At 60.1% G+C, this 11,531-nt stretch overlaps 1 protein-coding gene across 1 annotated transcript; it reads right to left on the bottom strand.

Annotated features, from left to right (window-relative positions):
- Positions 1–1,870: 1,870 nt before the first annotated feature.
- Positions 1,871–8,043, bottom strand: ZBTB45 (zinc finger and BTB domain containing 45). Its single transcript, XM_064737352.1, has 3 exons — positions 8,001–8,043; positions 4,880–7,623; positions 1,871–2,584 (listed from the first exon to the last, which is right to left on the bottom strand). Exons 2-3 carry the CDS (start codon positions 6,378–6,380, stop codon positions 2,463–2,465), a joined length of 1,623 nt encoding a protein of 540 aa, XP_064593422.1. The 5' UTR covers positions 6,381–7,623; positions 8,001–8,043; the 3' UTR covers positions 1,871–2,462.
- Positions 8,044–11,531: the final 3,488 nt, after the last annotated feature.

Consider the following 11,531-nt stretch of genomic DNA (forward strand, 5'->3'; position numbering starts at 1 on the left):
CTTGCAGCACACGGGGCACTGGAAGGCGCGCACGCCCGTGTGCGTCACCATGTGCTTGAGCAGGTAATCGCGGAGCGAGAACGACCGCCGGCACACCGGGCACTGGTGCGGCTTCTCACCTGTGGGAACAGGAATGGTCAGTGTGGTCAGTGTGGGTCAGTGGTCAGTGTGGTCAGTGTGGTCAGTGTGGTCAGTACTGGTCAGTGTGGTCAGTGTGGGTCAGTGTGGTCAGTGCGGTCAGTGGTGGGGTCAGTGTGGTCAGTGGGTCAGTAGGTCAGTGGGGTCAGTGTGGTCAGTGTGGTCAGTGGGGTCAGTGTGGTCAGTACTGGTCAGTGGGTCAGTGCTGGTCCAGTGTGGTCAGTGTGGTCAGTGTGGTCAGTGTGGTCAGTGTGGGTCAGTGTGGGTCAGTGTGGTCAGTGTGGTCAGTGTGGTCAGTACTGGTCAGTGTGGTCAGTGTGGTCAGTGTGGTCAGTGTGGTCAGTGTGGTACCATGTGGTCAGTTGCGGCGAACGAGGGTCAGGGTCATGTGGGTTCATGTGGAGGAATGGTCAGTGTGGTCAGTGTGGTCAGTGGGGTCAGTGTGGTCAGTACTGGTCAGTGTGGTCAGTGTGGTCAGTGTGGTCAGTGTGGTCAGTGTGGTCACCATGTGCTTGAGCAGGTAATCGCGGAGCGAGAACGAGCGCCGGCACACCGGGCACTGGTGCGGCTTCTCACCTGTGGGGGGATGGTCATGGTCAAGTGGTCAGTAGAGTGTGTCAGTGTGGTCAGTGTGGGGTCAGTGTGTTGTCATGTATGGGTCAGTGTGGTCTATGGTCAGTGGTCAGTGTGGTCAGTGTGGTCACTGTGGTCACCATGTGCTTGAGCAGGTAATCGCGGAGCGAGAACGAGCGCCGGCACACCGGGCACTGGTGCGGCTTCTCACCTGTGGGGGGAGGAATGGTCAGTGTGGTCAGTGTGGTCAGTGTGGGTCAGTGTGGTCAGTGTGGTCAGTGTGGTCAGTACTGGTCAGTGTGGTCAGTGTGGGTCAGTGTGGTCAGTGTGGTCAGTGTGGTCAGTGTGGTCAGTCTGGTCAGTGTGGTCAGTGTGGGTCAGTGTGGTCAGTGTGGGTCAGTGGTCACTGTGGGTTGTACTGGTCAGTGTGGTCAGTATGGTCAGTATGGTCAGTGTGGTCAGTGTGGTCAGTGCGGTTACGGTCAGTGTGGTCAGTGTGGTCAGTGGCGGTCAGTGTGGTCAGTGTTGGTCAGTGTCGGTCATACCATGTCTGTGGCAGTAATGGCGTGAGCGAGAACAGGCATGGCACACCGGCATGTGCGCATTGTCACTGTGGAGAGGAATGGTCAGTGTGGTTCAGTGTGGGTCATGTGGGTCAGTGTGGTCAGTGTGGTCATGTCGGTCAGTGTGGTCAGTGGGTCAGTGTGGTCAGTGTGGTCAGTCGGTCAGTGATGGTCAGTGTGGTCAGTGTGGTCATGCGGTCAGTGTGGTCAGTGTGGTCAATGTGGTCAAGTGGTCAATGGTGTCAGTGGGTCAGCGGTCATGTGTCAGTGTGGGTCAGATGTGGGTCAGTGTGGTCAGTGTGGCCAAGTGGTCACAGTCTTGAGCAGGGTCAATGTGGGTGACAGCCGGCACATGGGCCAACTGGGGTTCAATGTGGGCAGAGGAATGGTCATGGGTCACGTGGTCAGTGTGGTCAGTGGGTCATCATGCAAGTGGGTCAATGTGGTCATGTGGTCCAAATGGGTCATGAGTCATGTGGGTCATGTGGTCCATGTGTCAGTGTAGGTCACACGTGCATGACAGGTAATCGGGCCCAAAGTCAGAGCGGGCCAAACCTGGCATGTGCGGCTTCTCACCTTGGAGAGGAATAGGTCAGTGTGGTCAGTGTGGTCAGTGTGGTCAGTGTGGTCAGTGTGGTCAGTGTGGTCAGCGTGGTCAGTGTGGTCAGTGTGGGTCAGTGTGGTCAGTGCGGTCAGTGTGGTCAGTGTGGTCAGTGTGGTCAGTGTGGTCAGTACTGGTCAGTGTGGTCAGTGTGGTCAGTGTGGGTCAGTGTGGTCACTGTGGTCAGTGTGGGTTGGTGTGGTCAGTGTGGGTCAGTGTGGTCAGTGCGGGTCAGTGTGGTCAGTGTGGGTCAGTGTGGTCAGTACTGGTCAGTACTGGTCAGTGTGGTCACTGTGGGTCAGTGTGGTCACTGTGGGTCAGTGTGGGTCAGTACTGGTCAGTGCGGTCAGTGTGGGTCAGTGTGGTCAGTGTGGTCAGTGTGGGTCAGTGCGGTCAGTGTGGGTCAGTGTGGTCAGTGTGGTCAGTGCGGTCAGTGTGGGTCAGTGTGGTCAGTGTGGTCAGTGTGGGTCAGTGTGGTCAGTGTGGTCAGTGGGGTCAGTGTGGTCACTGTGGGTCAGTGTGGTCAGTGGGGTCAGTGTGGTCACTGTGGGTCAGTGTGGTCAGTGTGGTCAATGGGGTCAGTGTGGTCAGTGTGGGTCAGTGTGGTCAGTGTGGTCAGTACTGGTCACTGTGGTCACCATGTGCTTGAGCAGGTAATCGCGGAGCGAGAACGAGCGCCGGCACACCGGGCACTGGTGCGGCTTCTCACCTGTGGGAGAGGAATGGTCAGTGTGGTCAGTGTGGGTCAGTGTGGTCAGTGCGGTCAGTGTGGTCAGTGTGGTCAGTGTGGTCAGTGTGGTCAGTGTGGGTCACGAGTGCTTGAGAGGTAATGGGGTCAGACACGCCATACGGCCAGTGGGCACTGATGTGGGTCGTGTCGGTCAGCTGTGGTATGTGGTCATATGGTCAGTGTGGTCAGTGTGGTCAGTGTGGTCAGTGTGGTCAGTACTGGTCAGTGTGGTCAATACTGGTCAGTGTGGTCAGTGTGGATCAATGTGTGTCAATGTGGATCAAGAGGGATCAATAGGGGTCAACACACATCAATACAGGTCAGTGGGGATTGATGTGGGTCAGTGTGGGTCAGTGTGGGCCAAAGTGGGTCAACATTGGCCAAAGTGGGTCAATGTGGGTCAGCATGGGTCAATATGGGCCAAAGTGGGTCAATGTGGTCACATGCAAAGGTCATGCAGTCACGTGGGCCAAAGTTGGTCAACGTGGGTCAACATTGGCCAAAGTGGGTCAATGTGGGTCAATGTAGGCCAACATGGGCCAAAATGGGTCAATGTGGGTCAATATGGGCCAACACGTGCCAGAATGGATCAACGTGGGTCAACACGGATCAGTACAGGTCAATATGGGCCAAAATGGGTCAATATGGGCCAAAATGGGTCAATGTGGGTCAATCTGGATCAATACAGGCTTACACGGATCAATACAGGTCAGTGTGGGTCAATGTAGATCAACATGGGCCAACTCAGGTCAACGTGGGCCAAACTGGATCAACGCAGGTCAACATGGGCCAATGTGGGTCAATGTGGGCCAAAATGGATCAATGTGGGTCAACATGGATCGATAAAGGTGAACGTGGGCCAAACTGGGTTAATGTGGGTAAACATGGGCCAAAATGGGCCAAAACAGATCAATGTGGGTCAACATGGGTTAACATGGCTCAATATGGGCTAAAGTGGGTCAATGTGGGTCAACATGGGCCAACACACACCAATACAGATCAACATGGACCAAAGTGGGCCAAAACAGGCCAAAGTGGGCCAATGTGGGTCAACATGGGTCAATATGGGCCAAAGTGGGTCAATGTGGGTCAGCATGGATCAATACAGGTCAATGCAGGTCAACGTGGGCCAAAGTTGGTCAACGTGGGTCAACATTGGCCAAAGTGGGTCAATGTGGGCCAAACTGGGTCAATGTGTGTCAACATGGATCCATAAAGGTGAACGTGGGCCAAACTGGGTCAATGTGGGTCAATGTAGGCCAACATGGACCAAAACGGGTCAATGTGGGCCAAAATGGGTCAATGTGGGTCAATACAGGCTTACACGGATCAATGCAGGTCAATGTGGGTCAATGTGGATCAACACGGGCCAACTCAGGTCAGCGTGGGCCAAACTGGGTTAATGTGGGTAAACATGGGCTAAAATGGGTCAATACAGGTCAACATGGCAATGGGAAACAGATCAATGTGGCCAACAGGGCCAAACTGGTCAATGTGGGCAACATGGGCAAACTGGGTCAAACGTGGGCAACAATGGGTCAACTGCATCATGTGGGTCAACATGGGCCAAAGTGGGTCAATGTGGGTCAACGTGGATCAATACAGACGAACCTGACCCAAAATGGGTCAATGTGCTCAACACGGATCAATCCAGGTCAGTGCGGGTCAATGTGGGTCAACATGGATTGGAACAGGTCAACATGGGCCAAAACAGGGCCCTAGGAGCCCCAGGTGTGTCCCCAGGTGTGTCCCAGGTGTGCCCCATGTCCCAGGTGTGTCCCCAGGTGTGTCCCCAGGTGTGTCCCCATGTCCCAGGTGTGTCCCCAGGTGTGTCCCCAGGTGTGTCCCCAGTGCCCATGTCCCAGTGTGTCCCAGGTGGTCCCCAGGTGTGTCCCCAGGTGTGTCCCTGTCCCCAGTGTTCCCAGGTGTCCAGGTGTGTCCCCATGTCCCAGTGGTCCCAGCTGTCCCCAGGTGTGTCCCCATGTCCGGTGTGTCCCCAGGTGTGTCCCAGAGTGCCCATGTCCCCAGGTGTCCCCATGCCCAGGTGTGTCCCCAGCTGTCCCCAGGTGTGTCCCCAGGTGTGTCCCCAGTGTGTCCAGTGTGTCCCCAGTCCCCAGGTGTGTCCCACTTCCAGGTGTCCCCAGGTGGTCCCCAGTTGTCCAATGTCCCAGGTGCCCCAGGTGTGCTCCATGTCCCCAGGTGTGTCCCCATGTCCCAGCTGTGTCCCCAGGTGTGTCCCCAGCTGTGTCCCCAGGTGTGCCCGTGCCCGCTCACCTGAGTGGATGAACAGGTGCTTGCTGTAGTTCTTGCGGGAGCTGAAGCTCTTCTGGCAGTGCCCGCACAGGTACGGGGGCGGGGGCTGGGCCCGGCCCCGGGGGGCTCCGGGGGGCACCGGGGGGGCCCTGAGAGCCCCGCCCCCTCCCGGCCCCGCCCACCAGGGCGGCGCCCCGGGCCCGGCCCCGCCCACTCCGGGCCCCGCCCACGGCGCCTCAGGGGCGATGGCGGCACCGAAACGCGGCAGGGACAGCAGCGGGGCCCGGGGGGCGCCTTCATCCCCCGCCGCCTCCTCATCCTCCTCCTCCTCGCCGTCCTCATCCTCCTCCAGGCGCTCCTCCTTGAGCGGGACGGGCGGCAGGCGCAGCGGCTGGCGCTGCTTGCGGCTGTGCCCGCTGCTGGGCAGCGCCGTGGGCACTTCTGTGGGCAGCGGTGTGGACAGTCCAGTGGTCAGGGATGGGCTCAGTGGTGTGGACAATGGTGTGGACAGCCGTGTGGACAGCGGTCTGGCCAGCTCTGTGGTCATCTCCGTGGTCAGTTCTCCAGTCAGTGGTGTGGCCATCTCAGTGGCCAGCTCAGTGGTCAGGGATGGGGTCAGTGGCGTGGTCAGTGGTCTGGACAGTGGTTTGGCCATCTCCGTACCAATCTCCGTGGCCATCTCCATGGTCAGTTCTGTGGTCAGTGGTGTGCCCATCTCCGTGCCCATCTCCGTGGCCACCTCAGTGGCCAGTGGTGTGGACAGTGGTGTGGCCATCTCCCTGGCCATCTCCGTGGTCAGTTCTCTGGTAAGCAGTGTGCCCATCTCCGTGCCCATCTCAGTGCCCATCTCCATGGCCGTCTCAGCGGTCAGTCCCTTGGTCAGTGGCGTTGCCAGTGGCGTGGACAGTGGTGTGGCCATCTCCGTGCCCATCTCAGTGGTCAGTGCCGGTGTCAGCAGTGTGGCCACCTCAGTGCCCATCTCCGTAGCCATCTCAGTGGTCAGTTCTCTGGCCACTGGTGTGCCCATCTCCGTGCCCATCTCCGTGGTCAGTTCTCTGGTCAGTTCCGTGCCCATCTCTGTGCCCACCTCGATGCCCAGCTCCGTGCCCATCCCCGTGCCCATCTCGGCGCTCAGCGCGGGCGCCAGGGGCCGCGCCTGCGCCAGGATCCGCGCGCACTCGCCGATGACGGCCTCGATGCGCAGCACGGCGGCGGCCGTCAGCAGCGGCAGCGCCTCGGAGCGCGGCACCGCCAGGCTGCCGCTGTACAGGAACTCCACCAGCTGGCGCACGGCGGCCGCGGGCACCACGGGCGGCACCTCGATGGCCGAGTGGCCCAGGCTGAGCTTGTCGTGGAAGAAGGGGCTGCCGGCGGCCAGCACGCAGCGGTGGGCGCGCAGCGAGGCGCCGCGGGCGCGCACCGTCACGTCGCAGAAGCGGCCGCGGGCGCGCTGCCCGTCCAGCGCCCGCAGCAGCGAGCGGCTGAAGGTGCGCAGGTGGATGTGGTGCACCGCGTCCGGCATGGCGGCCACGCGCACGGGGGGACACTGGGGGGGGACACTAGGGGGGCACTAGGGGACAGGGGGACAACAGGGGACAGGGGGACAATGGGGGACAGGGGACAATGGGGGACAGGGGGACAATGGGGGACTGGGGAACACTGGGGGACAGGGAGACAACGGGGACAGAGGGTGCACAGGGACACCAAGGGGACACTGGGGACTCAGGGGGAACAGGGGCTAGAGGGGACACGGGGATGGTGGGGACACTGGGACACTGGGGATGGTGGGGACAGAGGGGACACTGGGGACACTGGGGCACTGGGGGACAATGGGGGACACTGGGGGACGGGGACAATGGGGGACAATGGGGGACAATGGGGATAGAGGGATGATGGGGACACTGGGACACTGGGGATAGAGGGGACACTGGGGACACTGGGGCACTGGGGGACAATGAGGGCACTGGGGGACAATGGGGGACAAAGGGGGACAGGGGGACAATGGGGGACAATGGGGAGAGTGGGGGATAGAGGGGATGGAGGGGACACTGGGAATAGAAGGGACAAAGGGGACACTGAGGGGACAGGGGGACAATGGGGAGAGAGGGGGGACAGGGATAGAGGGGATGGTGGGGACACTGGGGATAGAGGGGACACAGGGGACACAGGGACGCTGGGGATGGTGGGGACTCGGGACACTGAGATGGTGAGGATGGAGGGGACACTGCGGGTAGAGGGACACTGGGGACAATGGGGGACAATGGGGGACACTGGGGACAATGGGGGACAATAGGGGACGCTGGGGGACAATGGGGGACAATGGGGGATGGGGGACAATGGGGAGACAGGGATAGAGGGGACTCTGGGGGATGGTGGGTTTAGAGGGGACAGTGGGACACTGGGGATGATGGGGATAGAAGGGGACAGGGGACACGGGACAAGGGGACACAGGGGACAGAGGTGACACTAGAGACACAGGGAGACACTGGAGCCAGAGGAGACACTGGGGATAGAGGGGACACTGGGGACACTGGGGACTTGGGGGACACTGGGGATGGTGGGGTTACAGGGGACACAGAGATAGCAGGGACAGCTGGGACACGGCAAGAGCCAGAGATGGTGGGGACCGCGGGGACAGAGGGGACAGAGGGGACAGCGGGGACAGCGGGGACAGCGGGGACAGAGGGGACAGAGGGACACGGGGCTGGCGGTGCTGGGGACACGCACGGGGACAGCGCTGGGGACAGCGGCGAGGCCGGCGGGACCTGGGGACAGAGACACGGGGGTGGTGACGTCACCGGGGCTGGGGACACCCCCGTGTGACGTCACCGGGGCCTGCGGAGAGCCAGTGTGACGTCACCGGGGCTGGGGACACCCAGTGTGACGTCACCGGGGCCTGAGAACACCGATGGGAACACCGGCGGAAGCTGAGGACAGCCCGTGTGACGTCACCAGAGGCCAGGGACAGCCCGAGTGACGTCACGGCGTGCCGATGACATCACCCCGAGGCACAGCGCGGTGTCCCGGAGCTCAGCCGGAACCCCCCGGGCCCGTTCCCGCCCCCCCCGGGACCCCCCGGCCCCACCCCGCCCCTCCCCCACCCCAAAAACCCTCCCGGGCCCCCCCGGCCCCTCCCCCACACCTCGCTCGGCTCCCGCCGCCGCCGCTCGCTGACGTCACTTCCGCCGGAGCGGACCGGAAGTGGATCATAGAGAGGGGCCCAGAGCGGCCCCGGCCGCCATAGAGACGGGAGAGAGGCGGGGGCGCCCCCTGGCGGAGCGGGGGTGCGGCGGGGCCTGATGGAGACACAGCGGGACCCCAACGACACCAAAGGGACCCCGACGTCACCAATGTCCCCAAAGGGACCCCCGATGTCACCACAGAGATCCCATCAGGACCTCAATGTCTCCGATGTGCCCAATGTCGTCACAGATCCCACAGGAATCCCCATGGGGACCCCAGTGTCCCCAAAGAGACCCCCATGGGGACCCCAATATTCCCAATGTCCCCAAAGGGACCCCAATGTCACCAAAGGAACCCCCATGGGGCCTCCAATGTCCCCAACATCCCCAAAGTGTCCCCAAAGGGATCCAACAATGTCCCCAAAGGGACTTCAATGTTCTCAAATGGACCCTCCAATATCCCCAATGTGGCCAATGTCCCCAGTGTCCCCCAAGGGACCCCAATGTCCCCAAAGAGAACCCCATGGGGACCCCAATGTCCCCAAAGGGGACCCCAATGTCCCCACAGGGATCCACATGGGGACCCCAATTTCCCCATGGTCCCCACGGATCTCAACGTCCCCAAAGGGATCCCCCCAATGTCCCCACAGGGACCCCAATGTCCCCATAGAGCCCCACGGGACCCCCATGGAGCTGGACCCCCCAGATACCCTCCCAGGGACCCCATGGTGGTCAGTGCCCAGCCATGGTGACCCACGGTGACCCCTGTGGACCCCTGTGGACCCCTGTCCATCCATGGTGACCCACCTTGACCCCCCTGGTCGGTCTTGATCCATCTCCATCCATGGTGACCCACTTGGACACGTTGACCCTGTTGAGCCATGGTGACCCCCATTGACTCCTCTTGGTCCATGATGGTCTGGGTCCATCCAGTCGATTCATGTTGGCTTCTCGCAGCCCATTTTGATCCATCTCCACGTTGACTCCTCCTGGTTCATCTCCATCCATGTCCATCCATGGTGACCCACATTGACTCCTCTTGGCCCATCTCCATCCATGGGTGACCCACATTGACTCGCATGGTGATCCACGCTGACTCCTCGTGGTCCATCCTGATCCGTGTCTGTCCATGGTGACCCACGGTGACTCCTGTTGACCCCTGTCCATCCATGGTGACCCATGATGACTCATGGACTCCTGTCCATCCATGGTGGCCCACGGTGACTCATGGACTCCTGTCCATCCATGGTGGCCCACGGTGACTCCTGTTGACTCCTGTCCATCCATGGTGACCCACGGTGACTCATGGACTCCTGTCCATCCATGGTGATCTACGCTGACTCCTCGTGGTCCATCCTGATCCGTGTCTGTCCATGGTGACCCACGGTGACTCCTCTTGGTCCATCTCCATCCATCTCCATCCATATTAACACACATTGACTCGTTGACCCCTGTCGATCCATGGTGACCCACGGTGACTCCTCCTGGCCCATTTTAGTCCATATCCATCCATGGTGACCCATGTTCATTCGTTGACCCTTGTTGATCCATGGAGACCCATGGTGACTCCTCATGATCCATCTCCATCCATCTCCATCCATGGTGACCATGATGACTCCTGTTGACCCCTGTCCATCCATGGTGGCCCACGGTGACTCATGGACCCCTGTCCATCCATGGTGGCCCACGGTGACTCATGGACCCCTGTCCATCCATGGTGATCTACGCTGACTCCTCGTGGTCCATCCTGATCTGTGTCTGTCCATGTTGACCCACAGTGACTCCTCTTGGTCCATGATGGTCCATGTCCACCCACATTGACTCGTTGACCCCTGTTGATCCATGGTGACCCATGTTGAGTCCTCTTTGTCCATCTCCATCTATGTTGGCTCATGTTGACTCCTCTTGACCCATTTGGTCCATCTCCATCCATGATGACCCACGGTGACTCCTGTGGACTCCTGTCAATCCATGTTGGCCCACAGTGACTCCTCTTGGCCCACGATGGTCCATGCCCATCCATGGTGCCCCACGTTGACTCATTGACCCCTGTCGATCCATGGTGATCCACAGTGACTCCTCCTGGTCCATCTCCATCCATCTCCATCCATATTGACACACATTGACTCATTGACCCCTGTCGATCCATGCTGGCCCATGTTGTCTCCTCCTGGCCCATTTTGGTCCATCTCCATCCATGGTGACCCATGTTCATTCGTTGACCCTTGTTGATCCATGGTGACCCACGGTGACTCCTCATGATCCATCTCCATCCATGTTCATCCATGGTGACCATGATGACTCCTGTTGACCCCTGTCCATCCATGGTGACCCACGGTGACTCATGGACCCCTGTCCATCCATGGTGGCCCACGGTGACTCATGGACTCCTGTCCATCCATGGTGACCCACGGTGACTCATGGACCCCTGTCCATCCATGGTGGCCCACGGTGACTCCTGTTGACTCCTGTCCATCCATGGTGACCCACGGTGACTCATGGACCCCTGTCCATCCATGGTGACCCACGGTGACTCATGGACTCCTGTCCATCCATGGTGACCTACACTGATTCCTCTTGATCCATCTCCATCCATGTTCATCCATGGTGACCCACGGTGACTCCTCTTGGTCCATGATGGTCCGTGTCCACCCACATTGACTCGTTGACTCCTGTTGATCCATGATGATCCACAGTGACTCCCCTTGGCCCATCTCCATCCACATCCATCCATGGTGACCCACATTGACTCCTCCTGGTCCATGTCCATCCATGGTGACCCACACTGATTCCTGGAGACTCCTGTTGACCCATGGTGACCCACGTTGTCTCCTCTTGGTCCCTGTCCACTCGTGTTGGCCACGGTGACTCCTGCGGACCCGTCACACCCAGCACCGTGACGTCACCGCTGGTGCCACGCAGGTGGCATCACAGGTGGCATCACAGGTGGCATCACAGGTGACATCACAGGTGACATCACAGGTGACATCTCAGGTGGCATCACAGGTGACATCACAGGTGGCATCACAGGTGGCATCACATGTGGCATCACAGGTTCCCTCCAGCCCAACTTTCCTCCCTTGGGTAGATCCTGAATTCCGGGGTGCCCTGTGCCACCTGTGTCCCCTCGGGCAGGGGTGACACCCAAATTCTGCTCTGTCCCCTGGGTGGGGACAGGGGTGACACCCAAATTTCGGGGTGCTCTGTGACGCCCGTGTCCCCTCAGGTGAGGGTGGCACCCAAATCTGGAGTGCCCCGAGACACCTGTGTCACCTCAGGAGGGTGAGGTCCCCAAATTTGGGGGTGCTCATTGGACCCTGTGTCCCCTCAGGACGAGGTGACGCTGAAATTTTGGGATGTCCAAGGACACCTGTGCCCTCAGTGGGGGTGACACTGAATTTTGGGGTGTCCTGTGCCACCTGTGTCCCCTCGGGCAGGGGTGACACCCAAATTCTGCTCTGTCCCCTGGGTGGGGACAGGGGTGACACCCA

Source organism: Zonotrichia leucophrys, unplaced genomic scaffold (assembly GCF_028769735.1).
Source record: "Zonotrichia leucophrys gambelii isolate GWCS_2022_RI unplaced genomic scaffold, RI_Zleu_2.0 Scaffold_49_388800, whole genome shotgun sequence".
NCBI classification, from domain to species: Eukaryota; Metazoa; Chordata; class Aves; order Passeriformes; family Passerellidae; genus Zonotrichia; species Zonotrichia leucophrys.